The sequence below is a fragment of the Bombina bombina genome, chromosome 3 (assembly GCF_027579735.1).
Source record: "Bombina bombina isolate aBomBom1 chromosome 3, aBomBom1.pri, whole genome shotgun sequence".
Lineage (NCBI taxonomy): Eukaryota > Metazoa > Chordata > Amphibia > Anura > Bombinatoridae > Bombina > Bombina bombina.
Genome location: NC_069501.1, coordinates 1,241,750,442 through 1,241,773,739, shown reverse-complemented (window position 1 = coordinate 1,241,773,739; position 23,298 = coordinate 1,241,750,442). Strand labels below are relative to the sequence as shown.

At 40.3% G+C, this 23,298-nt stretch overlaps 1 protein-coding gene across 2 annotated transcripts in view; it reads right to left on the bottom strand.

Moving 5' to 3' along the window:
• The window catches only part of PGM2L1 (phosphoglucomutase 2 like 1), a 292,082-nt gene that overhangs the window by 194,091 nt on the left and 74,693 nt on the right, over nucleotides 1–23,298 (bottom strand). For both annotated transcript variants that reach the window (XM_053708758.1, XM_053708759.1), the window contains one exon: nucleotides 11,948–12,054. In XM_053708758.1, the coding sequence (XP_053564733.1) occupies nucleotides 11,948–12,054 (107 nt within the window). The remainder of the gene's footprint in view (nucleotides 1–11,947; nucleotides 12,055–23,298) is intronic.

Below are 23,298 nucleotides of genomic sequence, written 5' to 3'. Positions count from 1 at the left end.
GTGTTAATGTGATTATTTATGTACTTACATGTCTTGCGAATTATTGCTTGAAATGTTACATTTCGCATTATAACTCAATAAAAATAATTAAAAAAAAAAAAATATATATATATATATATATATATCTATGCACGTATCAATGTTGGTTGTGACGTCCCTTTAAAGGGATATTCCAAACAAAATTGGAATGCACATAGGTGCATTTAAATTTTGAAAGAAGCATTTTTGCAATATACATGTGTTAGCAAAAATGCTTATAGTAAAAGCTATAGCTTTTTCAAGAGTGTACTTAAGTATGCTCCGTTCACCAGCATTTTATACACAGTATTTTTTCAAAGAGCCTAAGGTGCTTGTACCATCTGGTAATTGCTCACATGATACAAGCCGCACTGGCACTCTGAGCAGCTGCAGTATTTAAAATACTGGTGCACAGAGAATATCTAGCTACGCTTTACATGCACAGAAAATTCTAACACTAAAACAATTATAGTAGAAGCCTTTTTCCCAGTATATGAATATTGTTTTTATACAAAGATGTACTTGATCTATGCGCATTCAGTTTTGACTGTTATTTCCCTTTAAAGTGTGAAATGCTGAGACATACACTGAAGCACCATGAAATCTATATAGAGGAAGAGACAGTTCATTGGCTCTAACCACTCCTGACCTCTGACTACAGATATAGCTGGGGAGTCTGTTTTTAGATGCACTCTGTACAGTAGCCGGCTTTATTTATTGCACTTGCACAGGCAATGAGATTCTAATAATCATTTCTGCATCTTCTGCTATGCACGGTCATCCCCACACGGCTCTTAAAACCACTTGCCTTGCAAATTCAGAGGTTAAACCCTCCTGCTTTGTACCCTCTCACTTTCTACATCTCCCTACTATCCCTGTGGCAGCCTCCTTATATGAGTGTGCACAGCCTGTGTATTCTGCTTGACTTACAAGTCCCTGACAGCTTAAAGGAACACTCTCATCCATCTGACAGACATGCATCTAAACATGTTTTCGTTTTGTTTTGTTGCTTAAAAAAGTATAAAGTAAAAGCTGCTTAAAGGGACACTGTACCCAAATTTTTTCTTTTGTGATTCAGATAGAGCATGCAATTTTAAGCAACTTTCTAATTTACATCTATTATCAATTTTTCTTTGTTCTCTTGATATCTTTATTTGAAAAAGAAGGCATCTAAGCTGAGGAGCCAGCAAATTTGTGGTTTAGAACCATGGACAGCAATTGTTTATTGGTGCTGCCCAATCAGCAAGGACAACCCAGGTTGTTCACCAAAAATGGGCCGGCATCTAAACTTAAATTCTTGCTTTTCAAATAAACATACCAAGAGAATGAAGAAAATTTGATAATAAGAGTAAATTAGAAAGTTGCTTCAAGTAGCATGCTCTATCTGAATCACAAAAGAAAAAATTTGGGTACAGTGACCCTTTAACTTTAAAGGGACATGAAACTCATTTTTTTTTCTTTCATGATTCAGATAGAGCAGCAATTCTAAGCAACTTTCTAATTTACTCCTATTATCATTTTTTCTTCATTATCTTGGTATCTTTATTTGAAAAAAGCAGGAATGTAAGCTTAGGAGCTGGACCATTTTTGGTTCAGCACCCTGGGTAGCGCTTACTGATTGGTGGTTACATTTACCCACCAAACATCAAGCGCTACCCAGGTGCTAAACCTAATGCTTTTCAAATAAAGATACCAAGAGAACAAAGTAAAATTAAAAATAGGAGTAAATTAAAAAGTTACTTAAAATTGTATGTTTTATCTGAATCATGAAAGAAATTGGGCTTCATATCCCTTTAAGTTGAAACTAATACAGTTGTATATATAATAATAATACTCACTGGCTGATAGGCACTTAAGGCTAATCCTCATTCGCTGGCAAACACTTCCTACTAATGTTCATTGTCTGATCCGTAATTCTTGTTAATCCTGATTGAGGTTTAGTAGGAAGTGTTTGTCAGCAAAGGAGCATTACTAGGTAGTCTCTATCAGCGAATGAGAATTAGTTGGAATTATCTGTCAGCTAATGAGCATCAGAAGGATGTACACAACTGAGGTTAAATTTAAGGGGCATTTACTTTATATTTTCATTAAAAAAAAAAAAGTTTAGCACATTTAAATGCTGCTGTTTCACATGTACGACAGAACATTTTTTAGTACAATGTCCCTTTAAATAAATGCTCGAGGTTGGGCAGAAGTAAACCCAGGCTCCTCCTCCCAGACTTGACAAGCAGGTGGTATTACAGCAAAGGCGTGAGTGTTAACGGGGAAACAACACTTTATGGTTCTGCAAAGAAAAATAAAGCAAAACAATGTCTTCCTAGACAAAGTCAGGGCCGCCATCAGGGGGTGGCAGGGGTGAGTCTCGTCAGGGGCCAAATGGGCCAGGGGGCCCCATGAGGCAAGAACAACTTATTTAAAAAAATATTTTTTTTAAAAAATGTTGGCAGCCATCAGAGGGTACTACAGCAGAGTGCTATTGAGTGTGGGAAATGTTATTACATGGAGTAAAGTATTAGCATTTGAGAGGATTTCCAAGTGTGCACTAAACCACTATGCACAGTGAGAGACAGACTTGGCACTTATGTTTGTACAGTGTGTGCCTGAGTCAGACGGCAGATCACTTTCATTTGCAGAGGAGGTAGGACTTGCTTAGTAAATGTTTTTTATTTCTTTGTGCAATCTGTAACATCAGTGTGGTAGTAGTTGTATAGTGGGGCCAGGGGTCCGTAAAAACACTTTTTTTTAGCAACAAGCAGCAGTGTATTTATGATTATTTGACAATGCTGTAGAAATTCTATATTTAAAGCCATGCAGAAATGTTTCCTCCTCAATACACAAATGGTAGGTGCCTTTTTGGCAGATATGAGTTGTTTTTTTATTAATATATATATATATATATATATATATATATATATATATATATATATATATATATATATATATATATATATATATATATATATATAACATTCCACTTTACTGCCCCTTTATGCAAGGACTTTCCGATGCAAGGAGGTATTTTATCTAAGATTTTTACATCTGCATAAAATGTAATACTCTCAGACTAAGATTGTTCAGTGTTTGAAATGAGACAGGTTAATTTAACACTGTTCAGATTACACTACAGTTGACTTAATTTTGAAATACATACAAACAAGCCTAAATCCTGCATTTAACCAGATCTAATGGTATGAGACTGAGTACCACAGTTTATGGTTCCAAGACCATATAGAGTACAGCATTTTCAAAATCCATAAGTACAGCTGACAGAGGGGAACATTTGTACACCATATTTGAAGTGGTGCTCTTGGTTAGGGAAAATGGGGGGGAAAAACAAAACCTATGTCAACCTTTTAAAAGTACTTTTCTTTATCTAGCCATCTACCCAGATCATTAATGTACAATTTGAAATTCACTTTATTTTTGTTTGCACATTTAAACATATGATTCTTTAAAAAGTGATCTCTTCATTTCTGCAAAAAAAATTTTATCATGCATGTCACACACTGTTGATTTAGGGGATGCAATATGTAGAAATGTTACCTCCTATGAGTGTTTCTGTGGGTGTCTATGTTTATGTCTTTGTGCTTTTGTTTGTGTCCCTATAAGTGTGTATGTATTTTTTTGTCTGTGAGGGTGTGTGCGTATGTCTTTGTGCTTTTTCTATGGGTGTCTCTGTGAGGGTGTGTGTATGTATGTCTTTGTGTATTTTTTCTGGATGTCTCTGTGAGGGTGGGTGGGTGTGTATGACTGTGTATTTTCTGTGAATGTCTCTGTGAGGGCGGGTGTGTGTGTGTATGTATGTCTGTGTTTTCTGTGGATGCCTCTGTGAGGGTGTGTGCGTATGTCTGTGTGTTTTCTGTGGGTGTCTCTATGAGAGTGTGTGTATGTCTTTGTGTGTTTTCTGTTGATGTCTCTGTGAGGGTGTGTGCGTATGTCTGTGTGTTTTCTGTGGATGCCTCAGTGAGGGTGTGTGTGTGTGTGTATGTATGTCATTGTGTGTTTTATGTGGTTGTTTCTATGTGTGTGTATGTCTTTGTGTGTTTTCTGTGGGTATCTGTGTGTGTGTGTGTGTGTGTGTATGTCTTTGTGTGTTTACTGAGGCTGTCTCTGTCTGTGTTTCCTTGGGTGTATGTGCAAGTTTGTGTTTGAGTTTGTGTGTGTGTATGTCCATTGTCTGTTTCTTTTTAGGACATTTTAACCTTACTACTGATTATTCACATCTTTCTACAAACTTTGAGACTAATGAGACCTTTCCGGAAGTCACCAATCCACCATTTAACCTTTCAATTATTGTTCAGGCAGTTCAGGGCCCTTCCTTTCAGCCACTGCATGCTGTTGTCATTTAGTTGGCATCTTCCTTGACAAAAAGATAATCAGAACTCCATATTTTGTTTTGTAAATCTCCTTTTTTGACAAAACTGTAGTCTACCTCATTACTGGCAGGTCAATGTAAACAAGTGCTGAGTGTCTGTTTGGGTGTCTGTGTCTGAGTGTGTTTGTGTGTTTCCTTGCGTGTCTGCTAGAGTGTCTATATGTGAATCCTTATGTGTGAGTGTGTGCTTCAGTGTATGAGTGTGTTCGTGTGTGTCTGTGTTTGTGTGTTACTACCTTTACAACATTTCCACATTTGACTACACTTAAGAATAAAGTGCATATACGTTTTAGTCACTTGGTCAAAAATTGCACATGTCAAATGGGGGGGGGGCTGATCAATGGTTAAGTCAGGGGCCCCAACATTTCTAGTGGCGGCCCTGGACAAAGGTAAAGACTGATGATCAGTGTATGACAAATATTTTACTGTCACAACCTCATGTCGCACTAAGCGTTCTGTGCACTGTAGCAAGAGATAATTATTTAGTTGTGATCTGTAGAATCCCTAAAAAGAAATGTGAAGGTGTGGATAGGAATGTGTGACACTTCCAGAAGAAAAGAAAAAAAACAGAATTTATGTTTACCTGATAAATTTCTTTCTCCAACGGTGTGTCCGGTCCACGGCTTCATCCTTACTTGTGGGATATTCTCTTCCCCTACAGGAAATGGCAAAGAGAGCACCCAGCAAGAGCTGTCCATAAAGCTCCCCCTCTGGCTCCGCCCCCCAGTCATTCGACCGACGGTTAGGAGAAAAAGGAGAAACCATAGGGTGCCGTGGTGACTGTAGTGTATAAAGAAAGAAATTTGATTAAAAAACCAGGGCGGGCCGTGGACCGGACACACCATTGGAGAAAGAAATTTATCAGGTAAACATAAATTCTGTTTTCTCCAACATTGGTGTGTCCGGTCCACGGCTTCATCCTTACTTGTGGGAACCAATACCAAAGCTTTAGGACACGGATGAAGGGAAGGAGCAAATCAGGTTACCTAAACAGAAGGCACCACGGCTTGCAAAACCTCTCTCTCCGAAGAAGCATAAGTATCGAATTTGTAAAATTTGGCAAAAGTATGCAGAGAAGACCAAGTTGCTGCCTTACAGATCTGATCAACAGAAGCCTCATTCTTGAAGGCCCATGTGGAAGCCACAGCTCTAGTAGAATGAGCTGTAATTCGTTCAGGAGGCTGCCGTCCGGTAGTCTCATAAGCCAATCGGATGATGCTTTTCAGCCAAAAAGAAAGAGAGGTAGCAGTAGCTTTCTGCCCTCTCCTCTTACCAGAATACACGACAAACAAGGATGAAGTTTGTCTGAAATCCTTTGTTGCTTCTAAATAGAATTTCAAAGCACAGACCACATCTAGGTTGTGTAACAAACATTCCTTCTTCGAAACTGGATTCGGACATAGGGAAGGAACAACTATTTCCTGGTTAATATTCCTGTTGGAAACTACTTTTGGAAGAAAAACCAGGTTTGGTACGTAAAACTACCTTATCTGCATGAAATACCAGATAGGGAGGAGTACACTGTAAAGCAGATAATTCAGAAACTCTTCTAGCAGAAGAAATAGCATCTAAAAACAGAACTTTCCAAGATAGTAACTTAATATCTATGGAATGCAAAGGTTCAAACGGAACCCCTTGAAGAACTGAAAGAACTAAATTTAGACTCCATGGAGGAGTCAAAGGTCTGTAGACAGGCTTAATTCTGACTAAAGCCTGTACAAACACCTGTATATCTGGAACTGCTGCCAGACGTTTGTGCAACAAAACAGACAGAGCAGATATCTGTCCTTTTAGAGAACTAGCTGACAAACCGTTATCCAAACCCTCTTGGAGAAAGGAAAGTATCCTTGGAATTTTAATTTTACTCCAAGAGTATCCCTTGGAGTCGCACCAACAGATATATTTTTTCCATATCTTATGGTAAATTTTCCTAGTCACAGGCTTCCTGGCCTGAATCAGAGTATCTATAACCGAATCTGAAAACCCACGCTTAGAAAGAATCAAGCGTTCAATTTCCAAGCAGTCAGTTGCAGAGATACTAGATTTGGATGTTCGAATGGACCTTGTACTAGAAGATCCTGTCTCAAAGGTAACTTCCATGGTGGAGCCGATGACATACTCACCAGGTCTGCATACCAAGTCCTGCGTGGCCACGCAGGAGCTATCAGTATCACCGAGGCCTGCTCCTGTTTGATCCTGGCTACAAGCCTGGGAAGCAGAGGGAACGGTGGAAACACATAAGCTAGATTGAACGACCAAGGCGCCACTATTGCATCCACTAGTATCGCCTTGGGATCCCTGTATCTGGACCCGTATCGAGGAACCTTGTAGTTCTGACGAGACGCCATCAGGTCCATATCTGGAGTGCCCCATAGTTGAGTTAACTGGTCAAAAAACCTCCGGGTGGAGTTCCCACTCCCCTGGATGGAAAGTCTGACGACTCAAATAATCCGCCTCCCAGTTGTCTACTCCTGGGATGTGAATTGCAGATAGATGGCAGGAGTGATCCTCCGCCCATTTGAGTATCTTGGATACCTCCCTCATCGCCAAGGAACTCTTTGTTCCCCCCTGATGATTGATGTACGCTACAGTCGTCATGTTGTCCGACTGAAATCTTATGAATCCGGCCTCCGCTAGTTGATGCCAAGCCAGGAGAGCATTGAATATCGCTCTCAGTTCCAAAATGTTTATCGGGAGAAGAGACTCTTCCCGAGACCATAGACCCTGAGCTTTCAGGGAGTCCCAGACCGTGCCCCAGCCTAAGAGACTGGCGTTGGTCGTGACGATGACCCACTCTGGTCTGCGGAAACTCATTCCCTGAGACAGGTGATCCTGAGTCAACCACTAGCGGAGTGAGTCTCTGGTTACCTGGTCTACTTGAATCTGGGGAGACAAGTCTGCATAATCCCCATTCCACTGTTTGAGCATGCACAGTTGCAATGGTCTTAGATGAATTTGAGCAAAAGGAACCACGTCCATTGCTGCAACCATTAATCCTATTACCTCCATGCACTGAGCTATGGAAGGCAGAGGAATAGATTGAAGAACTTGACAAGCGTTTAGAAGCTTTAACTTTCTGACCTCTGTCAGAAATATTTTCATTTTTACAGAATCTATTATTGTTCCCAGAAAAGGAACCCTTGTGGACGGGGACAGGGAACTCTTTTCCATGTTCACCTTCCACCCGTGAGACCTGAGAAAAGCTAATACAATGTCTGTATGAGCCCTTGCTTTGGAAAGAGACGACGCTTGGATTAGAATGTCGTCTAGGTAAGGTGCTACAGCAATGCCCCTCGGCCTTAGCACCGCTAGAAGGGACCCTAGCACCTTTGTGAAAATTCTGGGAGCAGTGGCTAAACCGAATGGAAGAGCCACGAACTGATAATGTTTGTCCAGAAAGGTGAACCTCAGGAACTGATGATGATCTTTGTGGATAGGAATATGCAGGTACGCATCCTTTAAATCCACGGTAGTCATATATTGACCCTCCTGGATTGTTGGTAAAATCGTCCGAATGGTTTCCATTTTGAAGGATGGAACTCTGAGGAACTTGTTTAGAATTTTTAAATCCAGAATTGGTCTGAAGGCTCCCTCTTTTTTGGGAACTACAAACAGGTTTGAGTAAAAACCCAGGCCTTGTTCCGCTGTTGGAACTGGGTATATCACTCCCATCTTTAATAGGTCTCCTACGCAATGTAAGAATGCCTGTCTCTTTATCTGGTCTGAAGATAAGCAAGACATGTGGAACCTTCCCCTTGGAGGAAGTTCTTTGAACTCTAGAAGATACCACTGAGAGACTATTTCTAGTGCCCAGGGATCCGGAACATCTCTTGCCCAAGCCTGGGCAAAGAGAGAAAGTCTGCCCCCTACTAGATCCGGTCCCGGATCGGGGGCTACCCCTTCATGCTGTCTTGGTAGCCGCAGCAGGCTTCTTGGCCTGTTTACCCTTGTTCCAGCCTTGCAATGGTTTCCATGCTGGTTTAGGCTGGGAAGCGTTGCCTTCTTGTCTAGAGGCTGCAGAGTTAGGATTTGGTCCGTTCCTGAAATTGCGAAAGGAACGAAAATTAGATTTGTTCTTAGCCCTGAAAGGCTTATCCTGTGGGAGGGCATGGCCCTTACCACCAGTAATATCAGAAATAATCTCTTTCAATTCCGGCCCAAAAAGGGTCTTACCCTTGAAAGGAATATTAAGCAATTTAGTTTTGGACGACACATCCGCCGACCAAGATTTTAGCCAAAGCGCTCTGCAGGCCACTATAGCAAAACCTGAATTTTTCGCCGCTAACTTAGCCAATTGGAAAGCGGCATCCAAGATAAAGGAATTAGCCAACTTCAGTGCGTGAATTCTGTCCATGACTTCATCATATGGAGTCTCCTTTTGAAGTGAATTTTCTAGTTCCTCGAACCAAAAAGACGCTGCCGTGGTGACAGGAATAATGCACGAAATTGGTTGAAGAAGGAAACCTTGCTGGACAAATATCTTTTTTAGCAATCCTTCCAATTTTTTATCCATAAGATCTTTGAAAGCGCAACTGTCCTCAATAGGAATAGTTGTGCGCTTGGCTAGTGTTGAAACTGCCCCCTCAACCTTAGGAACCGTTTGCCATGCGTCCCTTCTGGGGTCGACAATGGGGAACATTTTCTTTAGGAGGTGGAACAAAAGGTATACCTGGCCTTTCCCACTCCTTAGTCACTATGTCCGCCACCCTCTTGGGTATCGGAAAGGCATCAGCGTGCACTGGGACCTCTAAGAATTTGTCCATTTTGCACAGTTTCTCTGGAATTACCAAAGAATCACAATCATCAAGCGTAGTTAGCACCTCCTTAAGCAGGGCGCGGAGATGTTCTAACTTAAATTTAAATGCTACGATATCAGGTTCTGCCTGCTGTGAAACTTTTCCTGAATCAGAAACTTCCCCTTCAGACAGACCCTCCCTCACTGCCAATTCAGATTGATGTGAGGGTACAACAGATAAGTTATCGTCAGCACCAACTTGCTCATCCTCTATGTTTAAAACTGAGCAATCACGCTTTCTAGGAAATGATGGCAGCTTGGATAATAAATTTGCTATAGAATTATCCATTACTGCAGTTAATTGCTGCATAGTAACAAGCATTGGCGCGCTAGATGTACTAGGTATCGCCTGCCCGGGCAAAACTGGTGTTGACACAGAAGGAGAGGATGAGGAACTATCCCCACTATCCTCATCTTGGGCAATTCTATTAAATGTGACATCACTGTCCTGACTTTGTTTGGACGCCCTGGCACATTTTGCACAAATAGTTAAAGGGGCAACCACCTTGGCCTCTATACACACAGAACATATGCTATCTGAAGGTACAGACATGTTAGACAGAATTTGGTAGGCTAATAATGCAATAAAAACGTTTTTAAACAAAACCGTTACTGTCCCTTTAAATAATAAAAAGGCACCCTTTATTTCTGCAAGTATGAAAAAACTATGAAGGCAATATCCGATATTAACAAAAATTGCACCCCAGTGTCCCAATGCCTTGAAAGTATTGCACACCAAGTTTCAAGACTTTAACCCTTAAAATTAGCAAACCGGAGCTATTTGTTCAAATCAACAGTCTTAACACACTACAATCACTGCCACAGCCTTGCTGCGGCTTTTTACCTTCCCTGAGAGTTATTTCCCACTGAAGTAAAACCTTCCTGAGTCCGTTTTTTGAGCCACAGGACCCCTAACATGAAGCTGCATGCACTGCCTTGGAAGAAAACTGCGCAATTGAGGCGCGAAAATGGGGCCTCCTTCCTCTGAGTGAAGGGGCCTTTCTGACTGGAATAGTAGTCTAACCAACTGCCAGGCGAAAAAACGTTCCCAAAGTGTTTTTAATTACACAAACACACTCTAAATGCCATATAAAAATGATATAAAACAATCGAGTTAGCCCACAATAGTGTCAACCAGTATAGAGCCCATTTATAAGCCTTAATCTGTTATGAGTCTAAGAAAATGGCTTCCTTATCCCTTAAGGGAAAAAACTGACAGTCTTCTAGCAGTAACATGTCTTGTTAGAAATATGACTGATCATACCTGAAGCAGATAAGCCTGCAAACTGTTCCCCCAACTGAAGTTCTCTGGTTTCAACAGCCTTGCATGGGAACAGTAATGGATTTTAGTTACTAGTGCTAAAATCATACTCCTCTTTAACAGAAATCTTCTTCATTTTCTGTTGCAGAGTAAATAGTACAAACCGGCACTATTTTAAAATAACAAACTCTTGATAGAAGAATAAAAAACTACAACTAACACCACATACTCTTTACCATCCCCGTGGAGATGCTACTTGTTCAGAGCGGCAAAGAGAATGACTGGGGGGCGGAGCCAGAGGGGGAGCTATATGGACAGCTCTTGCTGGGTGCTCTCTTTGCCATTTCCTGTAGGGGAAGAGAATATCCCACAAGTAAGGATGAAGCCGTGGACCGGACACACCAATGTTGGAGAAAAAAGTAAAGGACATCTTTTGGAAACACAGAGTATTTAATTAATTTTCCAAAATTCATGTACTTTATCTGCATTTCAAATAATGTAATGCAGGGTTCTTCAAACTTAGACCTAGTGCTATGCTATCGCATACCTTCACTAACCTATTTTTAAGCTTAGTCTAAACATTTCTGAAGTATTATACAACAAGATAGCTACAATTTTTGGCAAAGTGAATAAAATATGTGTGTACTTATACCGGATTGTAGTCAAACTTGAAAGTGTTGTAAAAGGTAATAACACACACTCTCATACAACACACACCACACTCTCAAATTATACATATACACACCGCACACACACACATACAACACACACTCTCATATTACAGATACACACACACACCACACTTTCCTAAAACACATCACACACACGCACTCATATTACACATACACTTTTCTAAAACACACATCACACACACACTCATACATACACTTTCCTCAAACACACATCACACACACACACTCATATTACACATACACTTTCCTCAAACACACATCACACACACCCACACTCATATTACACATACACTTTCCTAAAACACACATCACACACACACTCATATTATACATACACTTTCCTAAAACACACATCACACACACTTATATTACACATACACCCCACACATATTCTTATACAACACACAAGCCACGCACTCTCAGACAACACACATACTCATATTACACATACACACGAAACACACTCACCTACAAAACACACAAGTTGCCACCCAGTAAACATGGTGTTGCGACTTAGTAATGAGTCCCGACCAGTCGTTTGTAGAACCGAAATGTAAAGACTCCCTTTATTATGCTCAAAAAAATTCCCTGCAATTTATATAAAAATAAATCTTTCTGCATTTTTATCATTATCTGTCTGGCTTTTTAAGATTTATACAGAGAGATTTTTTTTAAATGATCAGCTCTGAGCTATAAAGCACTACATATAGTGATATCAGGTGTGTTACAGAAGACAGTATTGTAAAAGCAAAATCTAGTTATTTTATTATTTTTAAGTGCATATTACTGGGCCAAGGTCAGGGTACCTCTTACTGCTGCAGTTGCTGATCACTTGACCACGTGTGTCGTACCCAATCACAAGACCCCTTTGTTTCAGGTCTGGGAAGCATTTCTCCAGATAGTGGTACATCCCCTGCGCAAAAATAGCACATGGCAGAATTAAAGCAGAAATAAATAATTCAACTGTGTGTTTTTTTTTTATTCTTTATTTACAACAACAGAGAGGGGAGGAAAGATATTAAAGGAATATAACAATGCTTAACAGGTGGTACCTAGGTATGATTTTCAACAAAGGATATCAAAAGAACAAAAATTAGATAATAAATCATGAAATATATAATGTGGGTTTCATGTCCTTTTAAAATGGCATGCTCTAATAGATACGAGCATATCACCTTTTGACTATAATGGCCCTTTAAGAATTACATGTATTACTAATAATTTGCAGAGCACACTACTTCATAAAACTGTTAAAGGGACAGTAAAGTCACAATTAAACTCATGATTCAGATAGAGCATGCAATTTTAAACATCTTCCTAATTCCCTTCTGTTATCAGTTGCTTTGTTCTCTTGGCATCTTTTGTTAAAGAGTAAACCTAGCTAGACTCACAGGACCTCAGGATCATGCATGTGTCTTTAGCACTCTATGTTTGTTTTTCAAAGTTATAAAGAGTTGCAAACACTCCTGCCATAGAGTGCTAAAGACACACGCACACTCCGGAAGTCCTATGAGCATACCTAAGTTTATCTTCAACAAAGGCTGGAAGAACGGCTTATCTGAATCATGAACGATTAAAGTGCTTCTTTAGTTAAAAACAAAAAAACTTATTGTATTCTTACCTGATAGAATGGATGGAACTCAGTTGGGGCCAAGCTAGAAGGGCATTGAAGATGGCTCTGAGTTCACGAAATCCTATTCTTACAAATGGGAATTACATCACCTGGCCACCAGGAGGAGGCAAACACACCCCAACCAGAGCATTCAAATATCCCTCCCACTTCCTCTTCCCTCCTAGTAGTTCATATCCAAGCATAGAGAAAACCAAGAGAGATAAAAGGGGTAAGAGGTGCAAAACTGGAACTGCCCACCAACAGAAAAAACAGGGCGGGTTTGTTGACTCACTACCAAGAAAGAAAGGAATTTATCAGGTTAGAATACATTTTGTTTTCTTTCTAATGGTAGTGAGAGTCCACAAAATATCCTATTCTTACAAATGAGTATCTATACCCAAGCTGTGGAGTCCACAAATAAAAAAGGACAAGATTAATAGGCAAGACAGTTACTAGTTACTAGTCACCACCACTTGAAAAACCTTAATGCCAAAAGATGCCTCTGCTGAGGCAAAAACATTGAACTGGTAAAATTTAGTGAACGTATGAAGTGAAGACCAGGTAGCTCTTTGCAGATCTGTTCTACTGAAGCCTCATTCTTGAAGGCCCAAGATGTAGATACTGAATGAGGGGAATGAGCAGTGATATGTGACAGAGGCTGATGACCTGCCTCCAAGTAAGCCATCCGAATAAGATTCCTCAATCAATAAGACAAGGAAGTAGTAGAAGCCTTTTGACCCTTGCGCTTACCAAAGAAAAGAACAAACAAGCTTTGTGCCTGGCAAAAATCATTGGTAGCATGAAGGTAAAACGCCCTGACCACATCTAAATTATGCAACAACCTCTCCCTAGAAGAATAGGAGTTAGGACATCAAGACGGCACCACAATCTCCTGATTTATGTTGTCAGTTGAAACAACCTTAGGCAGGAAACCTGGCTTAGTTCTCAATACCGCCTTATCCTGGTAAAACACCAGATAAGGAGGATCACACAGAAGAGCCAACAACTCTAAAACTCTACGGGCAGAAGAGATTGCTAATAAAAATAAAATCAAAACACTTTTCAGGAAAGTAACTTAATATCGAGGGAATGCATAGGTTAAAACGGAGCATACTGCAAAACTTTACGAACAAGATTAAGACTCCATGGAGGAGCAATAGGTTTAAATACTGGTCTGATTCTAACCAGACACTGAACAAAGGAATGAACAACAGGCAACTGTGCCAACTTTTTATGTGACAAAATTTAAAGAGACTAAATTTGACCCTTAATGGAACTAGATGTGAGACCCTTATCAAGTCCCTCCTGACGGAATTGAAGAATACGCAGGATTCTATCCTTGTGCCAAGAGAACCCACGCTCAGCACACCAAGACAGGTAAACCTTCCACACCTTATGATAGATACATCTCGTAACAGGTTTAGGCGCCTGGACAAGAGTGTCAATCACAGACTCAGAGAATCCTCTCTGAGCCAGAATTACCCGTTCAATCTCCATGCAGTCAGCCTCAGAGAATCTAGATTTTGGTAAAAGAACGGATCATGAGATAGAAGGTCCACTCTCTGAGGAAGACGTCACGGAGGAGCAGACGACATCCATATGAGATCTGCATACCAAGTCCTGTGTGGCTACACAGGGGCTATCAATATTGCTGACACCTTCTCCTGTTTGATCCTCGCCACAACTCGAGGAAGTAGCACTATCAGAGGAAAGAGACAAACCAGGCGTTCAACCCAGGGAACTGCAAGAGCATCCACTACCTCCGCTTGAGGGTCCTTTGATCGAGATCCATACCTCGCTAGCTTGAAATTGAGTCATGAGATTTATTTACAAATTATCCCCAATGGGAAACAATCTGGGTGAGAGACCATTCCCCGGATTGAACATAGTCTGCTTTACAGTTCTTCCCACATACTTCTGGAATGTGAATTGCAGAGATTAGACATTGGTGACTTTCCGCCCAGGTCAGAATGTGAGTAACCTCTCATCTCCAAAGAACTGCGAGTCCCCTCTTGGTGGTTGACATACTGCCGCCGCCCTGACATTGTCTGACGAAAATCGAATAGAACAGATGGAACTCAGTTGGGGCATTGAAGATGACTCTGAATTCCAGAATGTTTATAGGCAGGGACACTTCCTGAGAGGACCACACACCATGAGCTCTCCTGGAGCCCCAAACCGGAGAGACTTGCATCCGTAGTTATTTTTTCCCAGGATGGACGAATGAAGCTCATCCCCCAAACTACCGGCTCAGACACAATCCACCAAGATAGGGAGTCACTGATGACAGGATCTAGATTTATCACTTAAGACAAATCCGAATCCCATTGCTTTAGCATGTACAACTGTAGAGGTCGCAAATGAAAGCGAGCAAATGGCATAGCGTCTGATGCTGAAACCATGAGCCCCACTACCTCCATACACTGATCTACCAAAGGATAGGGGGTAGATCGCAGACACTGACATGCCGATTGGAGTTTGGTTTTAAGCTGTTCTGTATGGAAAATCCTAATAGCCACAGAATCTATAATCACTCCCAGAAAACTTACTATTTCCTAGATTTATCTTCCAACCATGACTCTGAAGATACCAAACGTTACTTCTCTGTGTGAGAGGCCGCTGAGAAGATGGCGCTTAAACCAAGATAACATTCAAGTAAGGTGTCACATCGATGCCTTGCTCTCTGACCACTGTTAGAAGAGCTCCCAACACCTTTATGAAAACTCACAGAGCCATAGCCAGATCAAAGGGAAGAGCTGTAAACTGGAAATGTTTGTCCAGAAATGCGAATTTGAAATACTGATGATAATGATCCCGATGTATAGGAATGTGAAGATACGTGTCCTTCAAGTCCACCATAGTCATAAATTGGCCCTGGAGGACAAGAGGAAGAATAAATGTGATTATTTCCATCTTGAAGGAGGGTATTCTCAGGAATTTGTTTAGACATTTTAAATCTAAAATAGGATGAATGGTTCCCTCTTTGAATAGAAACCCTTGCCCCTTTCTCCCAAAGGAACTGGAACTATCACCCCCATGGTCTGAAATGCATTGAAGGAAAGCCATTCTTTTTTTGGACTTTTTGAGACTCGGGACAACAGAAAACATGCCTCTTGGAGGTTAAGACCGAAAGCCTATTCTGTAACCTTTGGAAATAATTTCCTGATCAGGATTCAAAAGGATTTCCAACCTCCAAATAATAGGTAAAAAAAACCTTTATTCACTTATACAGGGTCCATAATACACTAACAGCAACAACGTTTCAAACCAGCAATTGGTTCTTGGTCATGTCATGTGGACATGACTAAGAACCAATTGTTGGTTTGAAACGTTGTTGCTGTTGCTTTATTATGTACCCTGTATAAGTAAATAAAGGTTTTTTACTTATTATTTGGAGGCTGGAAATCCTTTTGAATCTTGATCATGATGTTGGGATCTGGCTAATCCCTTTTTTTCCGTGCCCCAAAGTCTGGTGAGAGGTGCCGGCTTCCCCTGAGAGTTATTTAACCAAACAGGTTTAACCTGCCCCTTACTGGAGATAACTCTGGCTCAGGGGCCGTCCCTTCATGCACACTTGGAGTCTGGGGCTAACTTTTTGGATTGTTTGTTCCTGTTCCAAATTAGATTTGGCTTCCAAGTTCCTCTGTGGCTTATTCTGACGAAAGGGACGAAAACATCCCACTGACCTGCCTTTCGGTCTGGACTTTTTGTCCAGAGGAAGGAATCATCCCTTTCTTCCAGTGACAGTCGAAGTAATGGAATCAGACTGGTCCAAATAAGGTCTTTCCTTTAAAGGCTAAGGAAAGTAATCTAGATTTTGAACCAATATCGGATGACCAGGATTTCAGCCTAAGAGATGAAAATAGTATTATATGCAGTCTAAATTACTACCCTGGTTCTGAATTATCACCAAATACTTTCCCTTTCTTTGAAAACTGCAGTGACATCCTCACATCACAACATTTTATAAAAAGTATATTCTACATCTGCAGCAAGGTTATTATTATTATTATTATCAGGTATTTGTAGAGCGCCAACAGATTCCGCAGCGCTAGAATATAGCAAGGTACATCCTTTGTGACCTTGTGCAGCATCTCATAGATGCCAACTACACAATCAATAGCCAGAGTACGGATATAGATACAGGAGATATAAAAAAAGAAAAAAAAGTGTTCTCCTTTAAAGTGCTTGCTCATTAAATATGCTGCTACAGCCGGCTGCAATAAAAACCTGTTTACTTAGTATGCAGAAGTACTAGCTAACAGCAGGCACTAAAGGGTAAACAGAGAATAAAAAGAGGAATAATTGGTATCTCACAACCAAATGCATTAAATAATTATACCAGAAGTCTCTGTGCAATGTTGGGGGAGAACAGAGAAATTGGTGTAACTTATGTCACATTTGTGGAATCAGTCTACACTCTAACAAATGTAAAAAAAAAAATACATTTTAAAAACTGTGAAGAATTGTCTCTTATAAATATAATCCATAAACCATTACCAATGACTCACTATTGCTATTTTACCCAACGATTCTAGAATACTTATTTAACACCCAGGATAAAAAAAAGCAATTTTAGCTATAAATATGGTGTACAACTAGGCCAAATGTGAAGCCTGCATTTTATTACAATATGAAATCTCTTTTTGTCTCCATTATTTTTATAAAATAAATAAACAGACATGATATATATGACCAGGGCTAGACATTTTTATAGACCATTAATCTCAGGCTGGTAACATAACATTTTTTTTAAAACTAGGGACAATAATTTAGGGGGTTTTCCTATATATAATTAGTGGCTAGACTAGTTACTATACGGATATTTTCCATCCCTGTGTATGACATATCAGAAATCCATTGTGTATTTATTTAAAGGGCCAGTACATACAGTAGTTTTGCATAATCAACAAATACATGATAAAAAGACAATGCAATAGCACTTAGTCTGAATTTCAAATGAGTAGATTTTTTTTTCAGACAAATTTCAAAGTTATGTCTTTTTCCACTACTCCTGTATCATGTGACAGCCATTAGCCAATCACAAATGCAGATACATATATATTCTGTAAAGTCTCGCACATGCTCAGTAGAAGCCTCAAGACTCAAAACGTGTAAATATAAAGGCTGTGCAGATTTTGTTAATGGAAGTAAACTGGAACGTTGTTTCAAATTTCCTGCTCTGATTAATGAAGTTTAATTTTGACTTTAGTGCCCCTTTAAAGGGATAGAAAACAAGAAAAACATCTTTACACTATCAGATGCAATATATATGATGAAATTATTTTATAAAAGGAAATCATTAAACAAAATAATATGTTAAATACCTTTATTGTAAAACAACAGTGTCCCAGCCTTCCAATCAAGAGGCAGAAATCCCCCATGATTTTATATATATATATATATATATATATATATATATATATATATATATATATATTAAAAGTTAAAATCATACTTTTTAAAAAGGATTATGATTAGTAATAAAGTGGCAACCTTTGTATACCAGCATTGTTTATTTTTATAGTAACAGAAACTGAACTGCTGCAGTGTACAGTGTGAGACAGGGGCTGGCTGTAACGCGGAAAACATTGCCCTGAGGGAAGCAGAAGCGATCTCATGTGCACTCACCGCACTAATGCAAATGAAAGCCAATAGAGCTAATGAATCCTGATTGGCTATCGGCTAAGGACGACAAATTGTGGAGGGCAGAGCAGACATTTGCAGAGGACTAATTTTATTAAAAGTAAAATAAAATTGTATTGGTATGCTATACATCTATCACATGCAAAGATTATATGCACGTTAGGCAACTTATTTTTTATTCCTTAAACCAACCAGGACAGGCTTAGGTAATGTTATTTCATGCACATAATAAACATAAGGCTTATCTATTCTAAATTGGAAGCTTAAAGAGGCATAAAAGCAATAATTATACTTTTATGCATCAGAAATAAAATTTTAACTCAGTTAAAATTTTTAACAGTTCCTAGAGCACTTGCGAGTGATAGAAAATCCAAAATCAATCACATCAGTTTCTCTTCAATTTAAAAAAAGAGAACACAACTCTAATAGTTCCCTTTTGACATTGCAGGCAATCCAAAAGGTGCCAAGACACCCTAGGGGTGAGAATAGAATTGAGACTTTGAGTCAGCACAAGGTGGTCTTTTGGATATTCCAGTTGGACTCTAAAGTGCCAAAAGGTTTTAACTCAGAGTGGGATGTAAAGTTGTTTATATAATGTATATTTTTGGAACGTTGCTATATCTATGTATTGCATTTTTTTGCTATATTGTATATATTTAGATTTTTGTATATCTTTTGTGGATGTAATAAACAGCATACGGAAGGTGTAGGCTTTTCAACTTTAAATGTACCCATTCTAAATGAATAAAGTTACTAGTGGAACAAAGAGTTTTATCTTCCCTATTAATAAACAGAATGTATTTGCCTTAATAAGGGTCATTGAGAAAGTTCAGTATATTTATACGAAATGCATTTGGCCCATCTTATTTTGTGTGTACGCCTTTTTAAATTGTTGACAATAAAGACGATGCTTTTAAGCAAACTGTTGCCACTTTTCTTTTCGTTTGGAGCCGAATGCAGATTATGTTTGTTAATACTTTGTTGGATAAGAGAGCTTGATCCAGGTACCGGCTGGTGACCCCACACTTCGAAGAGGAGTGTTCGCATCGGAGAATTTGGTTTGTTGAGGTGTGAAAAGTGCTGTGCTCCCAAGGAAAAAAGCAGAAGAACAGACGATTCTCAATCACTTTCCTGGAGAATTGTCGCTATAATTGGCTGCTTGAACTCTATTCTCCTACCACATTGCACTAATTTTTTTACTTTTTCAGTAGAGGCAGAATTGTCTCTAATTGTGACTGAATACATCTGTGAATCAGTACTACTGTAATAAAGTACTACTGTGAATCAGTACTACTGTAATAAAGTACTACTGTGAATCAGTACTACTGTAATAAAAAAACAGTTTCATTCAGTAAGTTGGTGTAAGGTTAAAGCAACTGTAGACCTCTAAGGCATCACAGGGGGCACATACTTCGTATGTGTTATTTCCTCATATTCTATAACTACCTTAACCCTCTAGAACCCCATATCATTGATCTTCCTTCAGTTCATCCTTGTAGTCATTTTTACCTTTTTTACTTATTCGATTATAAACAAGCTCTGCTTTTACCATAAAGGGACAGTCACTGAGAAAAAACATAATTTATGCTTACCTGATAAATTCCTTTCTTCTGTAGTGTGATCAGTCCACGGGTCATCATTACTTGTGGGATATTATCTGCTCCCCTACAGGAAGTGCAAGAGGATTCACCCAGCAGAGCTGCTATATAGCTCCTCCCCTCTACGTCACCTCCAGTCATTCGACCAAGGACCAACGAGAAAGGAGAAGCCAAGGGTGTAGTGGTGACTGGAGTATAATTTAAAAAATATTTACCTGCCTTAAAAAACAGGGCGGGCCGTGGACTGATCACACTACAGAAGAAAGGAATTTATCAGGTAAGCATAAATTATGTTTTCTTCTGTTAAGTGTGATCAGTCCACGGGTCATCATTACTTGTGGGATACCAATACCAAAGCAAAAGTACACGGATGACGGGAGGGATAGGCAGGCTCTTTATACAGAAGGAACCACTGCCTGAAGAGCCTTTCTCCCAAAAATAGCCTCCGAGGAAGCAAAAGTGTCAAATCTGTAAAATTTGGAAAAAGTATGAAGCGAAGACCAAGTTGCAGCCTTGCAAATCTGTTCAACAGAGGCCTCATTCTTAAAGGCCCAAGTGGAAGCCACAGCTCTAGTGGAATGAGCTGTAATTCTTTCAGGAGGCTGCTGTCCAGCAGTCTCATAAGCTAAACGAATTATGCTACGAAGCCAAAAAGAGAGAGAGGTAGCAGAAGCTTTTTGACCTCTCCTCTGACCAGAGTAAACGACAAACAGGGAAGACGTTTGTCGAAAATCTTTAGTTGCCTGTAAATAAAATTTAAGGGCACGAACTACATCCAGATTGTGCAAAAGACGTTCCTTCCTCGAAGAAGGATTTGGGCACAAGGATGGAACAACAATCTCCTGATTGATATTCCTGTTAGTGACTACCTTAGGTAAGAACCCAGGTTTAGTACGCAGAACTACCTTATCCGAGTGAAAAATCAAATAAGGAGAATCACAATGTAAGGCTGATAACTCAGAGACTCTTCGAGCCGAGGAAATAGCCATTAAAAATAGAACTTTCCAAGATAACAACTTTATAACAATGGAATGAAGGGGTTCAAACGGAACACCCTGTAAAGACGTTAAGAACAAGGTTTAAACTCCATGGTGGAGCCACAGCTTTAAACACAGGTTTAATCCTGGCCAAAGCCTGACAAAAAGCCTGAACGTCTGGAACTTCTGACAGACGCTTGTGTAACAGAATGGACAGAGCTGAGATCTGTCCCTTTAAGGAACTAGCGGATAACCCCTTTTCTAAACCTTCTTGTAGAAAAGACAATATCCTAGGAATCCTAACCTTACTCCAAGAGTAACCTTTGGATTCGCACCAATATAGGTATTTACGCCATATTTTATGGTAAATCTTTCTGGTAACAGGCTTCCTAGCCTGTATTAAGGTATCAATAACTGACTCAGAAAAACCACGCTTTGATAAGATCAAGCGTTCAATTTCCAAGCAGTCAGCTTCAGAGAAGTTAGATTTTGATGTTTGAAAGGACCCTGAATCAGAAGGTCCTGTTTCAGAGGTAACGACCAAGGTGGACAGAATGACATGTCCACCAGATCTGTATACCAAGTCCTGCGTGGCCATGCAGGCGCTATTAGAATCACTGATGCTTTCTCCTGTTTGATTCTGGCAATCAATCGAGGAAGCATCGGGAAAGGTGGAAACACATAAGCCATCCTGAAGGTCCATGGTGCTGTCAAGGCATCTATCAGGACCGCTCCCGGATCCCTGGATCTGGACCCGTAGCGCGGAAGCTTGGCGTTCTGTCGAGACGCCATGAGATCTATCTCTGGTTTGCCCCAACGTCGAAGTATTTGGGCAAAGACCTCTGGATGAAGTTCCCACTCCCCCGGATGAAAAGTCTGACGACTTAAGAAATCCGCCTCCCAGTTCTCCACTCCCGGGATGTGGATTGCAGACAGGTGGCAAGAGTGAGACTCTGCCCAGCGAATTATCTTCGATACTTCCATCATTGCTAGGGAGCTTCTTGTCCCTCCCTGATGGTTGATATAAGCTACAGTCGTGATGTTGTCCGACCGGAACCTGATGAACCCCCGAGTTGTTAACTGGGGTCAAGCCAGAAGAGCATTGAGGACTGCTCTCAATTCCAGAATGTTTATTGGAAGAAGACTCTCCTCCTGATTCCATAGTCCCTGAGCCTTCAGAGAATTCCAGACAGCGCCCCAACCTAGTAGGCTGGCGTCTGTTGTTACAATTGACCAGTCTGGCCTGCTGAATGGCATTCCCCTGGCCAGATGTGGCCGATAAAGCCACCATAGAAGAGAATTTCTGGTCTCTTGATTCAGATTTAGAGTGGGGGACAAATCTGAGTAATCCCCATTCCACTGACTTAGCATGCACAGTTGCAGTGGTCTGAGATATAGGCGTGCAAAAGGAACTATGTCCATTGCTGCTACCATTAGTCCGATTACCTCCATGCATTGAGCTACTGATGGGTGTTGAATAGAATGAAGGACACGGCATGCACTTTGAAGTTTTGTTAACCTGTCCTCTGTTAGGTAAATCTTCATTTGTACAGAATCTATCAGAGTCCCCAGGAAGGGAACTCTTGTGAGTGGAAAGAGAGAACTTCTCTTTTCGTTCACTTTCCATCCATGCGACCTTAGAAATGCCAGTACTATCTCTGTATGAGATTTGGCAGTTTGAAGGCTTGAAGCTTGTATCAGTATGTCGTCTAAGTACGGAGCTACTGAAATTCCTCGCGGTCTTAGTACCGCCAGAAGAGTGCCCAGAACCTTTGTGAAGATTCTTGGAGCCGTAGCCAGTCCGAATGGAAGAGCTACAAACTGGTAATGCCTGTCAAAAAGGCAAACCTTAGATACCGGTAATGGCTTTTGTGAATCGGTATGTGAAGGTAAGCATCCTTTAAATCCACTGTGGTCATGTACTGACCCTCTTGGATCATGGGCAAAAATGTTCGAATAGTTTCCATCTTGAACGATGGAACTCTTAGGAATTTGTTTAGGATCTTTAAATCCAAGATTGGCCTGAAGGTTCCCTCTTTTTTGGGAACTACAAACAGATTTGAGTAAAACCCTTGTCCTAGTTCCAACCGCGGAACTGGATGGATCACTCCCATTAATAAAAGATCTTGTACGCGGCGTAGAAACGCTTCCTTCTTTGTTAGGTTTGTTGACAACCTTGACAGATGAAATCTCCCTCTTGGGGGAGAGGATTTGAAGTCCAGAAGGTATCCCTGAGATATGATCTCTAACGCCCAGGGATCCTGAACATCTCTTGCCCAAGTCTGGGCGAAGAGGGAAAGTCTACCCCCCACTAGATCCGGTCC